This window comes from Lagopus muta, chromosome 18, assembly GCF_023343835.1.
Source record: "Lagopus muta isolate bLagMut1 chromosome 18, bLagMut1 primary, whole genome shotgun sequence".
NCBI lineage: Eukaryota > Metazoa > Chordata > Aves > Galliformes > Phasianidae > Lagopus > Lagopus muta.
The window spans coordinates 1954039-1980051 of NC_064450.1; the positions used below are offsets into that span (position 1 = coordinate 1954039).

At 54.3% G+C, this 26013-nt stretch overlaps 1 protein-coding gene across 4 annotated transcripts; it reads right to left on the reverse strand.

The window, feature by feature from the left end:
- Nucleotides 1–1571: 1571 nt before the first annotated feature.
- PIK3R6 (phosphoinositide-3-kinase regulatory subunit 6) lies at nt 1572–24936 on the reverse strand. 4 transcript variants are annotated; one of them, XM_048965370.1, is made up of 20 exons: nt 24587–24936; nt 16872–16988; nt 15156–15239; nt 14720–14811; nt 13144–13212; nt 12600–12732; nt 11990–12059; nt 11602–11785; nt 11300–11447; nt 10869–10955; nt 10194–10650; nt 9422–9518; nt 9172–9294; nt 8644–8754; nt 7140–7230; nt 6681–6751; nt 6363–6453; nt 6165–6235; nt 5114–5226; nt 1572–4426 (listed from the first exon to the last, which is right to left on the reverse strand). In XM_048965370.1, exons 1-20 carry the CDS (start codon nt 24930–24932, stop codon nt 4270–4272), a joined length of 2712 nt encoding a protein of 903 aa, XP_048821327.1. In that variant the 5' UTR covers nt 24933–24936; the 3' UTR covers nt 1572–4269. The 4 variants fall into 4 exon arrangements, with proteins under 4 accessions (XP_048821327.1, XP_048821330.1, XP_048821329.1 ...); XM_048965373.1 differs by lacking the exon at nt 24587–24936 and adding an exon at nt 22255–22735; XM_048965372.1 differs by lacking the exon at nt 24587–24936 and adding an exon at nt 22244–22735.
- Nucleotides 24937–26013: the final 1077 nt, after the last annotated feature.

The window sequence follows — 26013 nt, forward strand, 5'->3', positions numbered from 1 at the left end:
TGGCATTTAAAGCACTCCAGAAGTTTGCTTTGCTCTCCCCAAAAACACGGGATCACCTTTAGCAGCGCAGTCACACTCAGAACTGTTTGCACACCCATTGCACACACTGCTTGCTCTCCTCTGCCCAATGCTATAGTTGTGTACAAACCTCTCTTGCAGAAGATGTTCTACATCCTCGAATCCACTGTAAAGAAGTTGTAATGGATCCACTCAGACACTGGAAAGGTACTGGGAAGCACAAAGAGCACTGAACTGCCTATTCCTGCAGAAGGGCATGTATGCCTGGCCAGAATAACAAGATGGGAGTTATTAAATAATTCCATGAGCTTCTTTTCCTTGGGATTTGTCAAAAATTCAAGCTCACATCTCTCAATCCACTATTAACACGACTCCAGCGTGTGATTGTGTTTCCTGGCTCAGAATTCCTTTTCCCATTAGCACAGGCCTGCTGTTCTCACTGCTATCATCCCCTCTGCAATCCCAACCTGATTACAGCTGGAAATGCTTTCAAAGGTCCAAAACCACAGCCCTACTGCCAACAACGTCCTTCTCTGCTCCGATAAGGTTGGCATGAGATCACTTCTTCTGTTGCTCGATTTCTCCAGGCAGGGTTTCTTAATACGAAAGGTGAAACAGAGCTTAATTTTACAGTTAGCTCCTGCTAAGCTCTGTGTCTGCGTGCACAGTGTTATGGTGTCAACACATCTGATTTCAAGGGAAAAAAAATTGCCTTTGGCTAAAAAAGTAATTCCTATCACAGCAAAAGCAGTGGAGAAGTGATGCACAAAGAAATGTATCTGTGCCCAGAGAAAGGTACAACTGAAGTCAGCAGATAGAAGAGGAAGGGAAGGGAAGGGAAGGGAAGGGAAGGGAAGGGAAGGGAAGGGAAGGGAAGGGAAGGGAAGGGAAGGGAAGGGAAGGGAAGGGAAGGGAAGGGAAGGGAAGGGAAGGGAAGGGAAGGGAAGGGAAGGGAAGGGAAGGGAAGGGAAGGGAAGGGAAGGGAAGGGAAGGGAAGGGAAGGGAAGGGAAGGGAAGGGAAGGGAAGGGAAGGGAAGGGAAGGGAGGGGAAGGGAGGGGAAGGGAAGGGAAGGGAAGGGAAGGGAAGGGAAGGGAAGGGAAGGGAAGGGAAGGGAAGGGAAGGGAAGGGAAGGGAAGGGAAGGGAAGGGAAGGGAAGGGAAGGGAAGGGAAGGGAAGGGAAGGGAAGGGAAGGGAAGGGAAGGGAAGGGAAGGGAAGGGAAGGGAAGGGAAGGGAGGGGAAGGGAGGGGAAGGGAGGGGAAGGGAGGGTAGGGGAAGGGAAGGGAAGGGAAGGGAAGGGAAGGGAAGGGAAGGGAAGGGAAGGGAAGGGAAGGGAAGGGAAGGGAAGGGAAGGGAAGGGAAGGGAAGGGAAGGGAAGGGAAGGGAAGGGAAGGGAAGGGAAGGGAAGGGAAGGGAAGGGAAGGGAAGGGAAGGGAAGGGAAGGGAAGGGAAGGGAAGGGAAGGGGCCAGCTGTTTTAGCTGTTTCCTTGCAGTGTAGGAATGAAAATAAAAGGTGAGATAAAGTATTGGGTTTAATGAGCTGTGTGGATTCCAGTCCAGTTCCATTGGCCATACAATGACTTACATGCAGGGTCTGGGCACTGTTTCACTAAAAGCAAAGAGACATTCAGCATTTGTTGGTGAATGCTGCCTCATCTGCTGGAACTGATTCAGTGGGAACCACTGAACCATGTCACAGAGCACATGTACATCAATCCATGTGACACCCAAACAGCACCAGCCACAGAGGACATCCTCAGCACCACCAGTTAAACCAACAAGGATTCGCGTGGCTCTCAGGTGTGCTGCTTGCACAGGACTGCTGTCAATGCACCCCGTTAACGAGCAATTAGAGTTCCTGAGGTATGATATGGTAACAAGGCTGGAATAGATTCTTGACACTAAAACTGCTCTCTCCTTGAGTTTGAGTTCCAGGGAGAAGGCAGTTCTCAGTACAAAGTTCCAGTTATTCTTGGCTCAAGGACAAGCCTATCTACAGTTCTTGCAGCAGGCTGTGGCATGGCATAGTGGGTTTGTGCCAGAAAATGGGGAGCTAATTATGCTGAAAGCATCTGACATGCAGATAAACTGTAATCAATACACACAGAGATCATCTGCAATAGCATCACTTTTCCTTGTCTCTGCTATGAGCACAGCGGGGAGCAGGGCAGGAGATCACCATGGCCCTCGTATGCTACATAATAAACGTGCATTTAGAGAAGTACTCTGGGTTTTGCAGCTGGCTTGTAAAACTTCAGGGAGACGCTATTAAAGTCAATTCTTCTGCAAAGGAATGAGGTCTTCCCATGTACCTGGTCAAGTGACAGCAGCTTCTGATGAGAGCTGAAAGCTTTTCAATGCAGAGCTTAGTCATTAACACAAGTTCATGAATTGTTTTCCACTTATGGGGCCGCATGTCCTTCTGTTCCCACAATTCATACCCCACTCACACCAGCCACAAGCAAGTAAATTTATAAAAAGATCCATTTCTGCTGCTTTTTTTTCCCTCTTTACATTTATATTTATATATATAGGCATTAAAAGAGTCGCACCTTCTGATATGAATCCTCTATGTCACCTGTACAAATAACTTATAACCCATCTACACCATTTACAGCTGTACAAATTCAACCCTGGACACCACAGACCACTCTGTGAGCTGCTGTGAGCTGCTGGCTGGTGTGCCAAGGGCCAGCAAAGAGCCCAGAGAGGCAGAGGTGTGCTCAAATTCACCACTTTGAGCCCAGCGTTACCATATGCAGCAGTTCAGAAAGGAAGGATGTTGGGACAAGCAGGTTGCTTATTTCTGAGCCTCCTTTCCAAATTCAGCTCCTTCCAAGGCCAAAGTGCTCGGTGCTGTCCTGGCATTGGTCGTCATTTTTGAGGAGAGATGAAAAACTGCACTGAAGAATTGAAGATGGTTGCTGAGACCTTCCAGGCCGTTGAGGTGCTGTGATGCTGTTGCCCATCAGCTATAGGTGCTGGTTTGGGGTTAAAAGCTTTTTGGGACCTGGAGGCTCTTTATGCTGCTGAATAACCCATCACACACCAACAGCTCCAGAGTTGCTTTGCCCCCTGTAATGTATTCCAGTGCTAGTTTGGGGCTGTGTGGTGCATCCAAAGTGAGAGTGCATAAAGCCTGAATTTGGAACAGGAACCAAAGCTGTCTTCCGTGCCCAGGCAACAATGAGGGGCAGCAGCAGGAGGGTTTCACGGGGCCCAACCAGCCAGGGCAACCTGCAGGCTTGGAAGGAAGCATCTCCAGACTTGGGTATCTGTGCTCCAGGGATGCCCTGTGGTGACACTGGAAGAGCTGCTGTGTGCACTGACAAGGATGGAGGATTCCTCCTTGGGGCAGGGGATACAAGCCAGCACCCCTGAGCTGCTGAGAGCTGAGAGAATCAAAGCTGATAGTGTCATAGGAGGGTGCCAAGGATCCCACATCCACTCCAATGTGATTTACAGAAGACTCCCTGGAGACAACCCAGACATCACAGACCGTATTCAGAGAGCCAACCAATGTTGCGCACCGTGTTTCTTCCATTACTTCAGCAAAGATGGGCCTTGGACACACTGCTCCATAGAGCTGCATGGGTTTGAGCCCACCTGCAAACCAGGGGAGGGCTCCCACACCCTGACAGCAGCAGGGGGAAGGAACAGAGGAGTCTGCCAGGGGTTCTGCAGGCTTCTCAAAACAAAGCCAGGCTGTGCTGCCTGGGCAACCTGAGTACATCACTGCCAAATATTGCACTGGATTTCTCGTGTCTCTGCTTCACACCACCATCGTTCTTGCATAGCCCCTCTGCAACAACAGTGGCTGTCCCACTGACTGCACACATTGGACACACAGGCACACCAGGCCAGGAGATGCCAACCCAATAAATACTAGTGCTAGCAACTGCTCTCTGATCCACAAGCACAGCAAGCACCATCACCTCGGCTCTATTTTCTCCAGTCCTTTCCCTGAAATGAAAAGCTTGGAGGTTTTTCACCACTTGTGCAAAAGGTCAAATCTCTCAGTCATTCAGGAGAGCTCTGCCCTGGCAGGGAATGCAGGCTGTGGCCACCACAGCTTGGCGCACAGCTGTCCTTCCCAAGCCCTGCCCACCTCTGCCTTTGCAGCTTTAGAAGGCTTTAGAAACACCTGGTTGCAAATCCACTGTTGGCAGCTTCTTAGTGTGCTTTCTTCTTTCCACGTCTTCTATCACGACCCAGGTGCTGCATCTTGCACATCGGCTTTTTCTCCTTTTCTTCATTGGATGACACCTGCAAATGTGTTGATGGGCAGCAGCAGAGACTTGGGCATGTATTTCACAAGTCCCACATCCTCTGCTTCGTGCGGGCTGAATTTCATTGTCCTTGACTTTTGCAGGCAGTAGCTGGGCTCTAGGCAAGGAGACACTTCCAGGCTGCAGGAGGAACAAGAACGTGATTACTACTCATGCAAAGCTGCCCTTGAGGGCCAGAGTCTGATCTCAGACTAAATCCCAACTCTTTGCTCTGACTGCAGAGCAGGGGCTGCCACACAGAGCCGTGCAATTGCTTTTATGCTTTCAGAGTGGATTTGGCTGGGAGCTGATGTGTACCAGCATTTAAACACTAAAGCAGTGGCGTCAGCCTTGCTTGCTTCAGTTCTCAGAAACTCCCACTTTACCTGTGCTCCACATGAACCTCAAACTCTGTCTATTCCCTTCCAGCACTTCATATGTCACTATCACCACTGCAGCCACATTAATCCCTGACTTTTCACAGGGCTGATTCCTCTGCCTGACCTTCATGTGCTTGAGATACCCCAGGAACCTTTAGACCTAAGATTTTGGACGTACTTGTCCTTCTACTGCCTAATGACAGCACCTTACTTAAAACAGAAGAACCCATTTTTTTCACACCATCACCCCAAGATGCAAATCTAGGAGAGCACAACCCACCTCCTGTCCCTGCAGACACCCAAGGTCAGGCTGCATGGGACTCTGAGCACCTGATTGACTTGAGGGAAGTTGGACCAGATGGCCTTTCAGGGTCCCTTCTGACTCAGACACTTCTCTGATTCCACAGTTCTTTGACTCTGCCCTGCTTTCCCAGGAGAGCACCCTCACCTGATCACACTCCTGTAGGTCCTTCTGCTGTCCTTGTCCAGACACAGTGTGAAGGGCCTCTGCTCCGTGCTCCTGATTTTGATGTTGCACGTCTTCAGCTTGTTTGCCACAGTCTGGGTTGGGAGAAAAAACGACAACATTCTCACTCAGTTTAAACTTTAGAAGTGATGCAAGGTGGCTGCTCTAAAGATGGAAGGGTCTCTCTTTCCATGATCACAGCCTAAGGTTGCAAGGGCAGACTTTGTCAATTGGCCAAGTTTGCACAGGCTGGAAGGTTTGGGACGTCTGATGTGGGGCATGGCCCTCTCTCCTGGTGGACTTCAGTGGGCAGCATGGGCTGCAGTACCTTGGTGTTTACAAAAGCCAGAATAACCAAAAGAGTACTGGCTATCTGAAAACACCAGCAGAGAGACTGAAGGCTCCATGGCAACACAAAATGACCAAGGCACGATAATGCTTATGGACACCCAAACTGTGGAGATATATCACTGCAGGTCAGAACATCCCCTGCCTGGCCTCTCATGCGAAACCAAAGGAGCCTTAGAGAAAATCCGTCTCTCTGAGGTGCTGATCAGATTCACTGAAGTTCCTGTTTCCTGTTTATGCTTTTTAAAGCATTGCTATAACAGCCCCTACTCTGGTGGGCCATACATGGATTGACACAAGTGGTCTGGAGAGAACTGCAGCTGGAGGTGTATAGCTAATGGGGTCGATCCCAAACCTACAAATCCTCTTCCACACACACCCAAGCAGAGCCCTGGTGACCAAAGGACTAAGCTTTATTTCTCTTTAGCCTTATTCATTCTGCCCCTTGAATCACACAATCACCAGTACTTCAGAAGTGTCCTGAGACTGTGTGTGATGCAGTGTTGAGCAGCAGGGACAGTATTTGGGGTTGGACTTGAGAAAATAGACTTTTCCAGGGAACACCCAGCCACGGAAACTCCCAGAGCCTTCCCTTTCCATGGAGAGTTCCCCTTCATTGTGGTTGTAAGGGCTTTCCATTCACTGTCCAACCCTCCCAGGGTCAGGATCACCCACAGCCACGTACTGAGAAGGATCGTCCTGACAGGTTGTTGATCCTAACGACTTCAGTGATGTCCACATTTAGACACGCCAGATCTGCAACGGAAGCAGTATGTTAGACTCGGGCAGCCCAGGCACAAACGGCACTGAGTACTATGGTCAGATCCACCCTATGGAGCACCAGGAATCTCAGCAAAGCTTGCTCCCAAGCAGAGAAACCTACCTTCAGCCGCATTGGCAGGGATGGCCTTCATGGAGAGACCTGTGGAGCGCAGGGACAGTGACACCTCCTTTGCCCGGTCACTCACCACGACCTGTAGGGAAGGAAGGCTCTGTTCATTCAGCCAAGCCATGGGGTGGCTCTGGGGAGCTTTGGGGCAGTTTTTCACAAGTCCAGGGATAGCTGGCAGTCTATCAGAACCTCTCTGTCCTCTCATGGAGTGCAACTCCAGGGAAAGAAGCAGAGCCAGATCACTGCTTTTGGAAGGTCCACGCTATGCCTGCGGACATGGGCACGTTGGGTGCCCAGAGCCCCACTCACCTTCCTGTATGTTACAGTCAGATCTATGCCAGGGCCATCCAGGGTCGTCTTCTTCTTGGTTGGGTTTACCTCTGCAAGGGGAGGACCAAGAAGGATGGAGGTGTCACTCATCCCACCCACCTCAGGGCAGAGGACAGCAGTCAAGGGACAAGCCACTCTAGGCACACTGGAGGCTCTGTGCCACCAAAAAAAGGTTTGGTGAGACGGACTCGCCGTAGGGTCTGTGCTCAGCCCCAATGGCAAGCATCCACTGGATCAGGCACTGGCTACAGATCAGCCCTCGGGCATCACCTGTCTGAGTCCAGGACCCAGCGACACCCTCTTGCCTATCATCACATGCCAAGGAGGGAGACAGAGCAATTCAGGGCGGCTCCCAGTCCTGGGTATGAGGGCTGTGCTCATTTCAGGGCCGTGGCTGGTGTAGCCCCAGCTGTGGGGTTTCACGGGGAGCAAACACACCTCTGGGGGGGATGCTGTCCTGCAGCTGGGCACACAGCTCCGTGAGGAACACATCCTCAGCTGGCTCCTGAGCTGAGCTGCTGAAGAAAACCTGAAAGAGAGGGAAAACTTTGAGAACAGTCGTCTGTACCATCACAGAGGGACTGCGGCAGCAAAAGGTTCTCTGAGAGCCCCAGTGGGACATCGTCAAAGGAAATCTGTCACCTCACTGTGGGGGACAGATGGGATGGGGAGAGCTGATTTTGCTTTGCGAAGCACAGGAGCACGGCACGCCTCGCAGTGCACAGCCATGGGCCCTCGCCACTGGGTGTCACTGCGTGCTCACAGACGGCTGCTCCCTGCAGATGCCCAGTGCTGGGGGAGCAGCTTCCAGCTGCCTTTACTCAAGGCTGGTCATTTCTCCCTGATACACCTGAATCAGCCTCTCACATCAGATCTATGCAGTGCTCTGAGCAAAATATGAAGACAAGCTCCTGGAGAGCTTGCCCTCCACCCAGCTCTTGTGGGGCTCAGTCCTCATTTCTAAGAAAGCACTCTGCAGCCAAAGAGGAACAGCGTGATCTTAACCAAAACAGCAAAGCAGGCTCTGTGCTTCCACATCGTGCTCTGTATGACAGCAGGGCAGTCCGAGTGCTTCTATATGAAAACCACATCTGGAGGCAGTTCCTCTTCCCCCTTTTGAGTCACCACTCTTTCACTCGCTCCTAACTTCTGTCTTGGAGGAGGAATGAGTCCAAGAAAAATTCAGAGGGAAAACAAAATCCTCAGCAACTCACATTGCAGATCAGGTGCTTGCAAGCTACACGTTATTAATTCAAGTCTTGGTGATGCTCCACCAATAATTAACAAAGCTCTTCCATCTCTTTGCAAGCCATGTGCCTGTTTGCTCATGCAGTGGCTGCTCCTCTGCTGCAATAGATCACCACGTTGGCTGCGGGCAGCTTCAAGGGAGATATGTGCACTGATACCACCCTGAGTTTTGAAGGGGGAAACTGCCAGAGGAGCAGATGGAGGGCTGATACTTCAGGACCAAATACAGAAGTGGCAGTATCAAATACCAGGTCTCACCCTGCTACCATTTCAGAGAAAAGCTGGCAGGAAACAAAAAAATTAGCATTTCAGGAAACCCTGCAAATCCTCTGCAAGGTTTTGTTGAAGCCACTCAGTGAACCCCTGCTTGAAGGGGTGGCCTAAAGCAGCAGGAGGTGCCAGAGCTGCTGAGCAAACCTGTGCCCAGCAGAGCAGGGAGTCCGCATTTGCTTTGCTGACTTTCAAGATCCCCAAATAGCCTTCCCAGGATCACTGACCTATCTGTACCCAGAACCTTACCCCTACCCCTAACCGCTGATCTGGGAGTCTGGTGAGGAGGGGGAGGGCTGGGGGACAGGAACCAGCTCAGAGCCGCCCAAATCCAGCTGACCCCAGGGGCTTTGCAGAGCACTGCCAGCAACAGGGAGCAAGCACTGGCAGTGCCACGGGGCAGCACAGCATCCACAGAACCCACCTTCACTGCGTACACCTGGAAGCAGACGGGCTGGGCGCCCATACGGACGTAGTAGGCAATCACATCAGTGATGAAGAGATCAGTCACCAGATGCTTGCTTGGAGAGGAAGGCTGAGGAGGAAATCGCAACGAGGATCAGCCTCGGTCACTGCCTTCCTACAGGGAGCTCGGCTGCTCTGCCATGACCGGCCAAAGCCAATGGGAGAGGTGCAGGTTTGCCCCCACCTCCCCACATTTCTTGCAGGCTGTCAGTGCTGGCTCAAACTGCCAGGAAATGAGAGCTGGGGTATTACAGCAAATGCCTCGTTTACATTTGTGTTCTTGAAATGTGCCATTTCCTGTCCCTTGGCCAAGAAAAAACCAAACCACCATCGTAGAAAATGGGTCTCGTGGGCTCAACACCAACCCTGGCTGCCTGTAGGGCGTGAGCCGCCGTCTGGGGCACAGAAGGGCTTTGCAGGCACGAGCTCACCCCTGCGGGTTTTTGGACAAGGGATCAGTGCTGGGGGTGGGGATGGTTCCTCGTACCATGGTGGCCAGCTTGGGGATCACGTGGCACAGCGTGTTGATGTTGCTCTCATACCAGGGATCGGCTCTGCCCAGGTAGGCGGCCACCTCGCAGAGCTCCTCAGGGCTGGTGGCAGAGGGGTTCTGGTGGAGAAACACAGCTCAGGGCACGGCCACGGCTCACACCTCATAGGAGGCAGAGGGAGGCACTCATGGGGGTCAGTCCCTGGGATCCCCCTGTCCCTCCTCCTCCAGCAGTGACCAGACTCACCGCAGCTGCCAGTGTGCCTGGCTGCCCGGTCACCGGCACGTAGTAGAACTGCAGGTTTAGCCTTGGGGTCAGGAAGACACGGCGTGTTTCTCGCTTCCTTGAAAGGGAAGAAAATAAATATAGCCATGCCTGAAAGGTGAAGAGGCAGGAAAACAGTGCCAGGAGATGACAGCGGCTCTGCAACACAAGCAAACAGCCTCCCTGCTCGCCTCCTGTACCCAATGCAACACAGCAGCAAAGCAATGCCCCTAGATTCCCAAATCCAGATTCCCAGAATCTATGGGATGTCCCATAGGTGGGCTCATTAGGTTCCTTCCCCTGTGCACTGGAAAAATTCTTGCCTGGTTTGACTGTTATTTTTTTGAATCTGTCTTATGCACAGAATGGAAAAATTCCACATGTGCACCATTTGGGCCTTGCAGCTGGGGAAGATGGCAGTTGTTCAACATAAGCGTGGTGAAGCACTGGCACAGATTGTCCAGAGAAGATGTGGATGTCCCTCGAGGTGTTCAACAGTGAGTTGGATGGGGTTTTTGGCAATGTGGTCTAGTGAAAGATTTCCTTGCCTACAGCACGAGGGTGAGACTGGATGGTGTTTGAGGGTCCCTTCCAACCCAAACCATTCCAGCATTCATTCCAAGATTCAGGGGCAGAACATCCAGCTCCAATCCTGTCCCAGGTAACCCTGAATCCCAACCCATCCCCAACCACAACGGCTGCTGCGACCAAGAAAAGCCCCCACTCCACCTCCCTCCCCCTGGCAGCTGCTCACCGCAGGGAGTGGTAGGCTTGGGCCAGGCGCCCCAGGATGCGGTCGTCCCCCAGCAGCACAATGCGGGCAGTGTGCAGCCTCAACATGGGGGCCATGGGCTCAGTGGGGATCCCCACTCTCCTCTGCACTTTGGCTGCAGGTTTCACCCCGGGGCCGTTGCAGCCGGACTGCAGGAAGGCCACGCTCTCCAGCGGCGAGGGCTTTTTTTTAATGCCACCTTTCCTATGGAGCCGGGATTGCTCTGTGTCAGCACTGCACGGGGCTAAGGGCTCCTCGGAAGTCGGTGGCAGATCTCTCTCGATGCCGCTGTCGGTGGAGAGCACGGAGAAGCGGGTCTGCTCACAGCACTCGCAGTCTGAAATGATGTCCTGGATCTCAAAGTTGTCCAGGTCCTGGCTCAGGTGATCGGGCTCGCAGCTCTGCGACAGCGGGCGGATGAACAGCACCAGCTCTTTCCCTGCAGGCAGGAGGAGCTCAGGGAGGGAGATGCAGCCAGACTCAGGCCGAGCCTTTGTCCTGTCCCAGCTGCCAACCAGAGGGCCACCAACAGCTCCAGATTGCCCTTCCAGCCCCATTTCCCAGCTCAGCACCGCTCTCATCGGGCGCTTTGTGTGCACCTCACAGGTGTGCCCTGCTTGTCTTTCCCTCCCCGTCCATCCCTGGTGCCTCACTCACAGAGCTGATCATCTTCTGTCCAGAGGTGGAAGCTGATGTTGGGGTTGGGCAGTGGGGTGCCCTGCAGCCCTTCCAGGGGAGCATCACCTGCAGGAACAAGGGTGTACGTAGCACGTGGAGCAGGCAGTGCACAAAACCCACTGGTGCCCTACTTCAGCAGTTAGAATAGTCCTGAGCCCTGGGGGTTCTCCCACCCCATCACTTCTGACCAATTCCAAGGCTGTAATCACAGTCCCCTGCCCTCACAAACTGCACAAATGAAGGTCTGTACACGACCTGGGAAAGGGAGAGGTGACATGAGGCAACTGAGGCGCAGGCAAGTGAAGGACCTTGCTTAGCTGCAGACAGCAGAGAGCTTGCAGAACAAATAACATTCATGGATGGGCTGTGGGAGGGTAATGGTGAGGATGGGCAGCACGGCGGGGGCTCACCTGGTGGTGAGGAGCTGAGGATGGCACTGTAGATGCTCTGCAGCCTCTCCATGTGCTGCCCACGGTCTGCAGCCACTTTGCTCCCTGTACACTCGACGGCCATCACCACCTCCTGGAACCAGTGCTCGACCTCGCTGCTGGCCATGCCCTGCCACAGAGGTGCTGTCAGTGCCCCCAGGTGTAAGAGCAGATGCTCCATGGGCAGAGCGTTATATGACAGCAAATGGGCCCTGTGCAAATGGGCTCACGGATAAGCCTGTATTAGGAAATCATACTGGGGCCATATGAGTGCTGCTGGTTACCTGGAGCCGCATCCTCAAGGCACTGAGGTCACAGCCCTCGCCCAGGGCTGCCTGCATAGCGTGGGTAATCACACAGCACATACACGCCTGTGGGCTCTGGGAGACACGAGCTGCCTCCGTGTCGCTGAGCAGAGCCTTGCAGATGGCTTCAGAAAGCAGCTCCGGGTCGGCGAAGATGAAAATCCTGCGCAGGTGTAGTTGTTGGGGACATCAACATGTAATCAACAAATTGCATCCCCCCAGCCCACACCCTGCCGTGGAGTTTGCCTCCAAGTTGTCTGTGCACCCAACATCAATTCAGGGTGCAGGAAAGGGACAGCTTCACTAGAAAATTCAAAGGGTGTGGAAGAAATAAGAGTGATGATACATTTGAAGAGGTACTACTCACTTTTCCTGGTAGGGGTAGGGGTCGCTTTTAAGACTTTGTTCGGAAATCACCATCCTTTGGTAGAGCATCCCTACAAAAGTGAGAAAATCAGTGCATAAGGGCTGGAGCATGAGGCAAAACAACCTGGCCTGGCTCGTGGGAAGGGCTCCGAGTTGGCCCTGGGTTAAATATAACCACAGACAAAGATAGGCCATGCTACAGAAGAAGAAAACTCCTTCTATTCATGGATAATTTCCTGTATTTCCCTTCCTTTGTTTAGAAGATTATGAGCTCAGAGGAGAGCTTGGTGCTGGAGGAAAGGCTGACTGCTGGCCACGGCCATGGGGCCACGTCAGGGATGGCGCTGAGTGTGGGGTGTGAAGAGCACCATCCCAAGTGTGGAGGGATGTGCTTCACCCCACCTGGCCCTGGGGTAGGAAAGACATAAGTGTCCCATCCAGCTGCTAATACCCACCCAAAACCAGGAAAGGGGAACTCTTCCATCCAAACATATCCTGAAGACCTAAGGCTGGGCCAGCCTCACGCAGCAACCCCAGGCATAGCTTTAGGCAAAGGCCAGCTCTGTATGCAAACCCCCCAAACTCAGAGGCAGAGCAAGGGAGCATCGTACCTGGTGCCATCCTTTCCATCTTCAGCCTGGCAGCATAGTCCAAACCAATGGTGCAGAAAGGCCTGGGCAGGGTGAGCAGCTTCGTGCAGAAATCATACACTCTGCTGCAGAGCTCGTCGGAGATGCAGGGAGCCTGGGGTGAGAACAGGGCAGCTAATGAGATGCTGCAGGCAGTGATCCCACATGGACTTTCTCCATGACAGACCCTGGGAGGGAGGGCAGGATCAGGCACCAGGACGGTGATGGTGCCTCCATCAGTACCCACCAAAGGCTGAGGGATGCATTTTGACCGGCTTTGGAAAGGTGCTTGGACAAATGGACTTCATTAGCAGTGTGACTTCCTGCACCATCAGCACCAAGAAAAGGGGCAAGGACCCAAGTGGGATGACCTTCCCTCCCAGACGTGTCATTATTTCAGACATCACACTGGGAAATGTGTGCCCATCTGTGGCAGGGCAGGGCTTGGCTGGGCTATTTCAGTACAGGAATAGGTGGTCCCTCCCCTGCCTTCTGATTTCCCAGGATCTTGCCCCAGGGAGGTTACCTTGATCAAGGCGTACATCAGCGTGTGCAGCAGGGGGATGATGTAATGCCTGTAGTCACCTCGCTCTGCCTGCAGGACCAAAAGATGCAGTCAGCGCTGGGGCATCCGCCACAGACCTGCATGGGTGCAGGGTGATGCTCATGGGCTCTGTGGGCCACTGGAGTGGGCAGGGTGTCCCTGGGGATGAGGACAGGTCCTGCCTGGTGGGCTGCCCTTGTTGGCTACAGATCATAAGGGGTGAGTGGTAAACCACTAAGGGCACAGTATCTGCAGAGGGAGATGGCAAAAAGTTTCTATCTGAGCTCACTGGGGAGTGCTTTTTTATTGCCCCTCCCCCCCCCCCCCCCAAAAAAAAAACAACTCAAATAGAAACACAAAACCTCTAGGAACCCTCTGGGAAGGGCCCATGTTGTGTTTGGTGGGAGCAGAGTGGTGAAGGAGGTGGGATGCTCCCCTGTTCCAGGCTGTGGGAAGGCAGCTGGGAGCTCCCACACATCTCCAGCAACAGGAACAGCCCCAGATACACCTGATTTCCACCCCAAAACCTCACGGATCCTCACTGCCAGAGGGAAGGGGCAACGTGTTATATAGGTGTACTCAAATGGAAATTGGGCTGCTGCAGTGTGAAGGTGCTGCACGCTGCTGATGCTCCCCCACTCTCGTGTAGCTCAGCAGAGCAGATAAGAATACATAGCAGGGCTGGCAGAGCCTTGCCGTGGTGGTGATGATGCTCAGGGTCTCCCCCCAGCACCTCTTTTCAGAGATGATGTGCTGCTGCTGGATCCCAGCTAAATGGAACCGATGGCAGCAAAGCTTTAGAAATGATCGATAAAATGAGCAAGGTTGAATTGCTGAAGCCAGCTAATCCCTGGGCAGAGCCATGGAGAAACTCAAGCACGAAATTGCTGAGTTATTATCAGTGGTTGGTGCTGAGTGCTCAGGGCTGCTGCAGTGTCAGGGGACTGAAAAAGCATAATGCTGATTTCCAGGGAGAGCTTCAGGGAGACAAAGGGAATTACAGACCGGGAGGACTGACAGCCCTCTGAGAATAAGAACAGCAGAGGAATAATAGCTCTAATGGGGGGGACAAAGGGGTGGCTGACCTCAGCCCCAAAGGGGACAGAGGGAGGTGACAGAGAGGGGTCTCTGCATATGAGGGCACTGGATGAAACGAGGCACGCTCACAAAGGTGACACCGTGCCCAACCACATCACCACTGCTGCAGGTGCTGAGGGTGCTGAAGGTTCACACGAGTTCAGAAAATGAGGAGATGCATCACTGAAACACAAAATCCATCCGTGGGTTTCTGCACAATGCGCCCAGGTCAGGATACAGGGCAAGGTGTGACACCACGCGGAGGAAATGAGTGGCAGGGAGAGAAACTTCTCCAGTACCTGCAACCACAGGGCGGCGTGGGGGCGGTTGGAAAGCCTCTTTGTTTTGCTGCCTGTGGGCTGCAAACATCATCTGCCCCTGGCTATGAGGCTCCAGTTCATACAGTCTCCTTCACTGGGGCATGTCCTGCTTGGGATGGAGATGAGACCCCCCCACCTGCAGGGCACTGTGAGGCACTCACCCTCTCCAGCTCTTTCACCAGGATCCGGACCAGGATGGGGCTGTTACTGGGATTCTGGTCAATTTTTTTGTGCAGGGTCCATCGTAGCATCCCTGAGAGGTGAGAAGTGGGGGAGGTGAGGCTGCCCTGCAGAGCAGTGAACTGATGGATGGGGAGATCTGGGTGCTTCAACCACCACCCACAGGATCTCTCCTACAGCTCAGTGCTGCTTCTCCACCCTCTGCTTCACCCAGTGACCCTCAGCAAGGGATGGAGCATGCTAATTGGGTCTAAATAACAGTAAAATCAACGCTCAGGCTGAGCATTATTCCGCACCACAGCGATGGAGGGATTGCAGCTGACTCCCCAGCAAAGAGCTGAGCAATGTGTGGCAAAGCAGCAGGCCCACAGGAACAGTTGGTAAATTCCAGGTGGATGGGGCTGCCCCTGGGCTCACCTCGGTCACTCTGGCAGGCAGGGTGGTGGCCATCCAGCTCGCGCAGCAGCGTGCGAACACGGCGCAGGATGTCCGACTCCACCTCTGTGGGGACATGAAAATGAACATAACAGCCTGAGCACCCAGGGATGGGAGCAGGGAAACCTTGGGATGGGTACTGAAGGCATCAAATGTGGCTGAGCATCAGTGGCAGCCAGTCAGAGCCATAGGGCAACCATACCCTGCAGGCATGCTGAGAGCGAAGCTGGGACGTGGTAGAGCAGAGAGGGTCTGCTCTGAGTGAGCTCTGAAGAGCCTCTCTCATTGGAAAAAAACAATCACATATTAAATTCAGAAGCTAAAGGACCAAAAGCAATGCTTGGCACAATGAATGAGCAGAAGCACTTCTGCAGTTGGGCACTGTGGCAATTCAGCCTCATCCCCATCCACCATAGAATCACAGAATGGTTGGAGTTGGAAGGGATCCCTAAAGGCCACCTGGTCCCACCCCTGCACTGAGCAGAGACACCCACAGCTCCATCAGTGCTCACAGCCCATCCCCTGACCTTGGCTGTCTGCAGGGTTGAGGCACCACATCCTCTCTGGGCAACCTGTGCCATTGCCTCACTGCCCATAGTGTGAACACTGAGGGTGTTTTCCTTATATCTAATCTAAATCTCTCCTTTCTAAGTCCAAAACCATTTCCCCTTGTCCTACCACACAGTCCCTGCTCCAGAGTCTGCTCTTTCTTACGCCCCCCCTCCATGGCATGGGAGCATCCCAGTGACAAAGGCTCTCTTTCAGGCTCCTCCAACCCACAGCTGCCCACCCGGGGCCCTGAGCCCCCCCAGGCAGATACGGAGCTCTGACTGCCACCCGCTCCCCATTCACGTCAGCAGTGAGCCGCATCCTTCCCGTGGCCAAAAATAAATGTGAAAACCTCAGAGCTGATTTGGGGTATGACTTGTTCCTGTGGTGAGGACTGCTGCTCACGAGGGAGCTCGTGTGTCAGCACTGGCACGACGCAGCTGTTGAAGCCATGTGAGGGATCAGATGGGAAGCACCCATTCCCTAACTCTAACCCTGACCCTAACCCTAACCCTAACTCTGCCCTTCCGTCCCAGTTTTGCTCCCAGTTTTGCCCATCCCCCACACACCCTCTTTAGCCACAGCTCCATCTGCCCAAGCATCAGGGATGGCTCAGGGCAGTGGTGCATTCCTCTCTGCCTACAGGAAATGAGAGCCTGAGTGATGCTATGGAAGCACTTTGCTCAAGGACCACAACTTCCACACCTCCTTGCAAGGCTCTGCAAAGGGATGAAGCTGACAAAGCTGGGGCTGGGTGGTGGAGCAGAGCCTTGGACTTCCCAAGGAGCAATGACCAAGAGAGGGGAGCCAGGAGCCATAGGAAGGGACAGAAGGAAACTTCCCATTCTTTTTTATTTGTGTATATTTGTAATGACGGGAAGCTTTTCCTGAAGCTGATATAAACACTGTGTCCTCTCTTTCTAAATCAAAGTGCCTGCAGCCATGGTACACTGCCATTTCTTCACAGGGAGCAAAGCATGAGACCAGTGCTCCAACACAAACAAGGGGCACTTTGATCTATAAATGCTCATAGCCTACCAGCAACAGCAGGAGTGGCTTACACACAAGATCAAATATTTCAGCATCAATATCCTGTCGATAAAATGTCAGATTGTGCCAGAATGCGTATTTGATCCGCTCTCCACCCACCTGCACTCTCCATGGCTGGGCTGGGGCTGCAGCAGAGCGTGGGCACGGCTGCAAGGCTGCTGAGTGCACGGCTGCTGCTCACTGTGCACGGGCATGGCCTCGGGTCCGGGGTCTCACCTGCAAAAAGCACAGGGTTCTGTCAGCTGTAGCTGCAAAGGCAGGGCAGGGAAACGGAGCCCAGGGCACAGGGCTCTTGGCACTTAGCCCTGAGGTACCAGATTGGTGTTTGCTGGGGAAAGGCTCAGCTTGGAGCTGAATCCAGAGGAGCTCTTGGTACCCACAGCAAGGAGGATCAGCATCACCATGCGGGTCATCACTGAGAGCCTTCTCCTCCCCAGGAGTTAAGGAGAAATGTTTGGGTTTAAGTCAAATTAAGTCCAAAATGCAAAGTCCAAGAAGACAAGGAACATATGAAAAAGACAAGTGGAATTGCCATAAGGCCAGCACCTCTGAGAAACAAAACCCAGTAGAGCTCAGTAGCAAGCCATGCTCCAAAGCCTGGTGTTGGACAGCATAGAATCATAGAATCAGCAAGGTTGAAAAGGGCCTCCAGGGTCATCCAGACCAACCATCCACCGACCACCCACTAAATCATGTCCCTCAGTACAACATCTAAGGCACCCCTTTCCATCAAGCATTGCTCTCTCCAACAAAAGAGGAAAAATAAAGCAGGGAGGAAGAAAGGGAGGCTCCCCTGTGACACAGCACCCAGTCCCCACCCATGAGACCCTCAGTCCTCCAAATCCCTCCAGGCACCATCAGGCCATCAGCCCATGCTCTTCCTCACATCCTTGCTCTATTTAGGATTTGTTCTCCACCGAGATCCTGAATCTGTAATCACCAAACACAGAGCATCCTGCTGGGCAGCTCCTGGCCGCATTGATGCCCACCAAGGTGCTCCCACTCCTCCTTGCTACGAGCGCCATGCATCATGATAGAGGTCGGCACCGTGGCTCTCAGCACATTATTTCCTGCAGGCAAAAGGCCCCCAGAGGGGCCAGGTGCGTGCAGTGCTCCTCAGTGCCCGCTGAAGTGAAACGCGTGTTGGCTGTGAGCGGCGTCGTGGCTTCCCACATCCGCGTCCCACCTGCCCGCGCGTGGGAGGGGACCCAATGTGCAGTGCTCATTTTCCAGATTTAGAATAGGACCTGGGTTGAGGTGAGTGGTTCCGGACCCACGGAAATGTGCTTCTTATTCTTCTGCTCACTGCTCTGCTGCTGTCCTTGCTGCCTGCACAGCCTGGAGGTGGGACAAGCAGCCCCGCATGCTCCAAGGATGCAGCTCCCCAGGAAAATTCTACCAAAAATGCCCCCAAACTGATCCCCAGCGTCCATCAGAACAAGCAGAAGTTATGTGAAAAGAGGCACTGGAGGACACAGAGAGAAGGTGTGGGGTCAGCTTGCTCCCCACCAGCACCAGCAGCTGGTCCCTGCTCATCCCGGCCATAACCAGCACAAGGACCTGCTGGGCAGAAACCACTCCTTTTTCACAGGGGACATTTTCTTCCTGCTGTGCTCCCCAGGAGTACCAAGAGGCAAGGAGGGAAGGGACATGGGGCTGAAGATGGGAAGAGAAGGGTGGCACCAGGCCTCCGCATCACGCCCGCTCCACCAACCCAGCCCAAACCCAAACCTGACAAGGAGGGCTTTGAAGAAGCAGGAACACATGCTGCAACCAGGACTCAATTCCCCCTCTGTGTAGAGCTCTCACAGACAGCACAGACAGGAGCCCAGGCTTTTTTTTTTTTTTTTGAACAGCAGCAGGGAGATAACCCAATTTGCCCACACAAAGCCAACACAACTGATGGAGAAAGATGAAGACACCAACCTCCACAGACCCAGCACACTTGGTCTGCTTCAGATGAGGTTTACAGCTGCAACAGCCACGTCCTTTGTCCCTTACCCATGCAGATGCAGGCTGCTCCCATGCAGCTTTTGAGTGGCATCAATGAAGCCAGGCTGATCTGTGCTAGATGACCACGGTACCATGGTTCACAACCCCAGGAAGGAGGCTGCCAACCCATGTTGGGCTTGGCATCTGAGTAGGAGGGAAACCTTGGCCACCACCAGAAGCCTGCAGGGCCACAGGAAACATCTCAAGCACCAGTGCCAAATTCAGAGCCATTGATTTGGGTGAAAATGCATTTTAGCAGATGTGCGCAACTGCAGACATGGAGACACCAATGCTGGTGTCACGGCAGTGGCTGATGCTGCACCACAGCACCCATTAATGGGGTCCCCAGTGCCGTGCCAGGCTGGGACAGGATCTGCCCCAAACACCCATGCCACGTCCCCCTGCCTTCCTCAGACACAGCAGCCACAGATGGAGACCCTCACCTGGCAGACAGCCTGTGAGAGAACGCCATGGGCTTTCCTGGTACCTTGCCCTGCAGTCCGGTGGCACCAACCCCATCTCACCCCAAACCCACACCTCCCCACTGTACAAGGGGACCCACAAGGAAGACCCGCAAGGAAGACCCCGTCCCCAATCTTGCTCTGGGCCTCACTCACCTCCCGCTGTATCCTCCCAGCTCCCGGCATCACCGCGGGGCGCAGGATGGGCTCATGGTGAGGAGGAGGAGGGTGCGATGGGCCAGGAGCCAGCAGGCAGCAGCAGTGCTGAGCTCTGCTCTATGTGCACGTGTGAGAGCTTGCAGCTCAGCGGCCACAAGCCTGGCCCAGAAAAGGAAGGGCTGTTGGGCCCCAGGCCGTGGGGAGACGGCTGAGCTGAGGGGAAATGTGACAGCGCGGTGCAAACACTGGCCCTGCAGAAGTGCTCAGTTCCCCGAGTCACACCACTCCTCCTTCTGCCCCCTCCTCCCCACGCATCTCTTCCCTTCTCTGCAGCAGCCATGAGACACATCTCATCCCGTAACTGGTTATTTTGCTGTCTGCCAGCTCAGCAAGACCAGCGGCTTCTCCGCACTCATCCCACTTCTCTGCAGAGCTGCCGAGCCCCGCTTCCTCCCTGCAGTTCTTAAAATACCCATAGCATCAGCTGGATTTTAGTTCGTTTGCAGGGAGAAAAATCAGCAGAAAGGGTGAGAAGGAAAGTCGCATCCCTCCCTTCAGTTTCCAAGAGCTACGAGGCTTTTAGAGATGAAACCTGCACGACTCCAAAGCCACCTCTCCCAGGAGCTGAGGCAGAGATGGGAGCCATCTGGCTGCATTAAGAGAAATGAGGAACTTTGCAGTGAAAGCACGGTTTGCCCCAGAAACAGGCTGATATGATCATGGCTGAAGAGGCTTTGCAGCCTCATCTTCCTCTTCCAAACCTGCAGGGTGTCAGCAGCAATGTGAGCAGAGCACCAGCAGCCCACCCTACACACTTCTCAGACAGTCCTGTAGGTCACCAGGAGGCTTTGCTGACAGGCTGGGGGCCCTGGGGGTATTGATTCCCCCCTTAGTTCCCATCTATGACTCTTCTAAGCTCTGGGGTGAGGTTGGAAGTGCTATGGCAGAAGGATGGAGACATGCCCACCCACATGAGCCATCCCAGCCCCACTGAACTCAGTGGGGTGACTCAGCTGTCCCCAGCAGTGCTTGACTTGGGGATGCATGGGCACCCTGAAAAACCTGCTGCTCTTTTCCAAGGGCCACCAGGAGCTGGCAGAAACTTCAGAACACACTTGAGGGGAGCTGAGATGGCACCCATAGGAGGAGCAAAGCAGAAGTGCCCAGCACCATGGCGGAGAGCCCAGAGCCAGAGGGAAGACCTGGGAAGCTCAGTCAGTCCATCAGAGCTGCTGAGCACAGCCATCCCCTCTGGCAGCTCTGCCATGGACACAGGTGACAGAGCAGGGCAGGTGCAGCCCATGCTGCACACACTTTTGCTCTCCCTGCGTTATATTTAGTCCTGCTCCAAAGGCAGTCTCTCCACGCCTCCTGCAGCCCTGTATTTGGTTACACGGCTCTGCCTGAGGCTTCCTGCAGCTCTTTATCAGCTCAGTGACAGATGCTTGCCAGGAAAAACCCATGTACTGCACAGGAACGGGGCAGCACTGCACAGCGCTCTCAGGCGATGGCAAATAATGGTGTGTGTTTGACCCATTGGATAAACACAGCACTCGAAACAGCAAAAATACACAGCAGGTTTGGTAAAGTTTGAGATTTCAAGAATGCCCCAAAAATCATCCCTCAAACCAGGGTTACAAACACAGGGTCCCATGTCCCACTAGTTTTGTATTTTTGTTCCACTTTTTTTTTTTTTTTTAATGTTTTAGGAAAAATATTAAAGATTGAAATGTTTTGTTACCTACATATCAACGATACTGCAGGGTTCTCAATGATATCAACGACATGAGAGCTGCTCCAAAAGTAACGCCTCCTGTTTTGTGATGTTGGCCCACAGTGTCAGAGGCAGATGTTGGTGGGAGGGCAGTAGAGCCTGAACCTTCTCACCAATATCCTGTTACATTTAGTTGCTGTGTGACAGAGGGCAGCAGAGGGGCACTCACAAAGACACCTGACATGGAAGTGCAGGTGAAGCAAAGGGGGAGAACTGAGTTCATCCATGTGCAAAGGACAGACAGGAGGAGGCATTAATTTTAGAGAAACCTATGATGTAATTCTTCTTCACTCAGTGCATACCAGACAAGGTAGGGAAAGCTACCATCATCCAGCTTCTGCCCATGCCACCACCACCTCACCCCCACAGCAACCAAAGCAGGGAAGGGCTGGCAAGGACTGTGGGCAGCACTGAGTGAGCTGCTCTGCAATGGAGCATCCCAAGGGAGATGGGGTGTGTGTTGGGCTGGGGGGACACGGAGCACATGTCCTCATTGGGAACCAACAGATGTCCCCAATGCAGAGCAAAGGAGAACTGGCCACCCCCTTACTGCCCCCATGGCTGCCTCCAGGCAGCTTAGCTAGGAAAGCAGCACAGTGATGCTGTGTCAGATGTTACCCACAGCCATGAGTCCTTCCAGCACTCAGAGCCAAGGAGGGTTGTCCCTGCAGGAGCTGAGGGCTGTGACCCCAACCTGACCCAGCTGCCTGGTATCCCATGCTGGTACTGCCCAGACAGACCCCAAAATCCCCAAATCCCCAAATGCTGCACTGGGAGCCAGGGTCACAATGCAATGCTACAGCAAGATCCACCAGCACAGCACACCAGAACCTTCTCTTTAGCCATGCAGAGCTGCCAGCACTGGGCTGCTGTCTTTGGGCCAGATCCCCACCTCCAGCCCTGCCACACAGCCTGGGTGGCACACTGGGACCAAAGCAGCCCCTGCGCAGGGCAGCAGCAGCTCCAGATTCCACCAGGGACCCAAGCCACAGACAGCGATGCACGCAGAGCTCAGGCTCATCTCCCCTTAGATCAGCCCCTGAGCACAAGTGTCACAATTAAAATGAAAACTATGCCAAACTCACATGAAAATCACCTGAAGACCTTGTGTGAGAGCCTCACTCCTGTCCATTCTGATCGGTGGGGGGGACACCCCCAGGATAAGCAGCAGAGCCACGCGCAGTCCCTTCTGGCCCCATCTGCAGCCTCAGCTCGTGGCAGGTTGGTGGCTTCAGGCAGCACCGTAGGAAAGCAGCTGCTCTCCCCAAGACTCTCCCTGCCAAGGAAACGCGTCCCCAGCTCAGGCTGTGCTTCCCAGCAGCACTTTGCTGGGCTGCTCCAGCATGGCACGTCCCTGCCAGCAGACCCACAGCACGGGGTGGGCAGGAAGGACCTGGCTCAGCAACCGAACCCCCTCAGAGCCCACATCCATCTGTTCGCCAGCACCAAACGGCCCCGATCCCGTCCCTAAGGCTGCCCTGGAAATGGAGCTCTTCCTGGACACCAACGGCTCGTTGGAGATTTCCTCACCAACGTCACGTTGCATTTTTTCTAAGGGAAGAAACGAGTTTTCCGGACACATCGGCTTTTTCGATTTAGAGTCTCTCTTTCCATTCCCGGAGTGAGCTTTGGATAAACAATCGGAGGGAAAAAAGCTCTGCCAGGATTGCTCACACAGAGTGCTCAGGGGAAATGGTGCGCAGTGCAGCCCCGCAAACCGCGGGCAGTGCATGGGGAAAGCAGCCTCGTGTTGGCTGCACATCCCTTATCCCTTGCTAAGAAATGTGGGGCTCAAGTGGGAACTCGGGGCATGTTCACCTCTCACAGTGTGCAGCAAACCCCCCCCAGGCAGCACCGGCAGGGTCTGAAGAACTGCAGTGGGGCCCCACGTGCAGCACCCAGCGCAGCACAGCTCTCCCAGCAGCTCCTGCCCAAACCGTGGTTGATGGACGGCGCTGCCTTCAAGGCATGTCACACCTCAGAATAGAACAACGTGACTCAGCCAACTCAGCAGCTGCCTTCTGCACAGCCATTGGCACCGGCAAAGCTCACAAAAGCAAGAAAGCAACGGGGAGGAAAGTACTCAGGGAAACAAACCCCAGGAGACCTCACGTCTGGGTAGGGGGACACAGCCACGCCAAGGGGCTCCTTGGATCAGCTCCTTCATAAGGACTTGGAGGTGAGGAGCTGTATTTCTTGAAAAAATCAGAGCTTCTTGCTCTGGGCACATTGGGCTGCAGGGGAGGAGCTCTGCCACCGCATCCCAACCATGAGCTCACACAGCAATGACTGATACTGCTGCTGCTGCTGCACCCACCCCACGTCCCAGAGAGCAATGGGAGCTCAGAGCACCCCAGAGCTGGGGCACGAGTGTTGCCTTGAAGTGGGACAGCATCAGACACGAGGAGCACGTTGCAGGACTCTGTGTGGGAAACCACTCCAACAGAAATGTTGAAATTGGAGCTTCCCCAGCAGAGAGATGGGCAGGCTGGTGTCTGGTGGTGGGCCGGGTGCTTCCCTGCAGCTCTTACGTGCAAAAGTAAAATTAAATTAAATTAAATTAAAAAAAGAACAAGAAAAAAAAGATAAATATATACGTATATATATAGCAAAAAATAAAGTGATTTTGTGTAATGCAACAGCATGAACAGAGCTTCCCATAAAGCCCTGGAAAACGACAGTTTGATGCCCTATGCCACCACGGGCAGCACAACAGCAGTGAGCCCTATTTGCTCCCACTGCAAGCTCAGCTGTGAGGGCTGAATGCTGTCCTTGGATTTGGATCATCCATAGAGGAACTGCTGGAGAAAGCCGGGAGAGCCACGCACCCAGTGTGCAACGCAAGGACCGAGTACACACACACACACAAAAGGAATTGTAATGCGCAGAGGTGATCCATCAGCCCTGGAAGCCCAGAGGAGATTGTTTCCTTGCTCAGACTTGGCAAAGAGGCAGAGGGGGAGGCGGTGCTGTGCAGATGAAGGAAGGGCTGCATCGTGTCCCACGAGCAGCGCACCCGGCGGCTCTTGTTGAAACGCAAACCGCCAGCGCTCCACTTTTCAGTTTCCTTTCCGGACGGGGCTGCTGTCTGCTCCGTGCTGTCACCACAGCCATCGCAATTTACTGCCATGACCCAACGGGCGGCTGCAGGTTGATGAGGGAGCACGCAATCGCTTGGGCGGGCAGGCTGGGTGCGAGCCCAACAGCAGCAGCAGTGGAGCACTGGGTGCCCAGCAGCACCGGGCACCAGGGGGGCCATCCCCACGTCCCTCTGCCCCAGCACCTCCAGTGCCCTCTCCCCTCGCTCCCCCCGGTAAAAAAAACCGCACCGACTCCGTTCAGCCCTTCCCAAGGATCTTACCCGCGGGGATGCACCGCGTATTCCCGCAATTCCACCCTCTGTGCGCGATGCCCATCGCGGCCCGTACCTGCGTGCCCCGCGGGCTCATCCGGCGCAGCGCGGCGAGACCCGGAGCTGCCACTGAGGTCCGCAGTGCCGGCGATGCGGCCGCACGCAGCGGGGCCAGGGCAGCTGTTTTCGAGACAACTTCCTCTTTCAAGCTGAAGCCCCGAATGGAAAGCAGCCGTGCCGCGCTCAGCCGCCGCTCTCCGCCCCGTCCCTGCCCCGCAGAGCCGCTCCGGCACCGCACCGCACCGCCCGGGCTGCCCCGCGCCGGGAGCAGCCGGTGTTGCTACGAGAGACAAGGAGGAGTCTGTCCGAGATCCAGAGCGAAGTTTTGTGCGCTGCCAGCGCTGGCATCCTGCCGTGCGCATCTGCTCCGCGCATCTACAAAGCGCGTCTGCTCTCCGCAGCCGTGGGACGGTGCCCCCCGCAGCCCCCCGCTGCCAGCTGTGGGGACACCCGACCCCCCTACTCCCTCAGGGATGGGGGTCACGGGAAATTCGTCACCGCGCTGACACGGGCCTGGTGCAGAGCTTTGCTGCTGCTCGGCGGTGTCACGTTGTCCCCCACCCGTGAATCGGCGGCGGGGCTGAGCCGAGATGCGGCTGCGCTGGGGGAGGCTGCAGGTGAGGCTGCACGGAGCTGAGCCCGTTTGTACAGCTGCATTAGCACGGCTGGGGCCGGCTCAGCACCCAGCAGCAGAACGCTTCAGGCGCCAAGCAGCTTTGGGGCACACTGCTGACACAGGGCATGGGGATGGCAGCCAGTGCTGTATCCCATCCCACCTTTTTTGCAAGCAAAAAAAAAAAAACACCTGGGCCCCAGTTGTAAAAATAACCCACTTCCTTCCTGCCCAGAAGAGAAAGGCCGGAGGCTGCTGCTCAGCTGCCTGCTGCTGCTCACAGCCCCCTGCCACGCTGGTGCCAAAGGGGGGCTCAGCTCTGCACGCCCCACACACACAGAGCAATAATACCCACATTTCTCCTCAACTGGGTTCGTTCACACTCCATTCATGAAGGACCTGGCCGTGGTGTGGATGCGTGGACAGGGCAGCAGAGACACATGCACGTGGGGTTACTGTTTGCAGTAGGTTTTTCCCCACCAGCGTCACAATTCGCTTCTCCAGCGTGCCGTGGCTCAGGTTTGGGCAGAGCCATTTGACAGCATACATCCACACATCCTGCTGCCATGCTGCATCCATCCTGCAGCAGGCACCTGGTGTGCAGGAACTGCTGCAGTCAGAGGCTGTTTCTCCCACAGCTGCCAAAGCCGCAGTGGGGATGAGCCCCTCAGTGCCACCACCTCTGGGGTTCTGACCCCAATTTCATTTCACTCAAGGATTTTTCTGGAAACCTTCCATGCCTGTGAGCTTTGCCCCTGGTTTCATATGGGGCCAGCAGCAGGATTTCATATGGGGTCATATTTGCTCATGGCAACCCGAGTAATGGGGAG

What these genes read in the sequence shown, in the direction of transcription:
- PIK3R6 (XM_048965370.1), bottom strand. Translation starts at nt 24,932, where the DNA reads ATGCGCACGGCAGGATGCCAGCGCTGGCAGCGCACAAAACTTCGCTCT. An exon ending in GACAGAAGATGATCAGCTCT is followed by an intron (nt 10,651 to 10,868) that starts GTGAGTGAGGCA and finishes TCCTGCCTGCAG; the next exon opens with GGAAAGAGCTGGTGCTGTTC. An exon ending in TCCAGGTGTACGCAGTGAAG is followed by an intron (nt 7,231 to 8,643) that starts GTGGGTTCTGTG and finishes CCTCTCTTTCAG; the next exon opens with GTTTTCTTCAGCAGCTCAGC.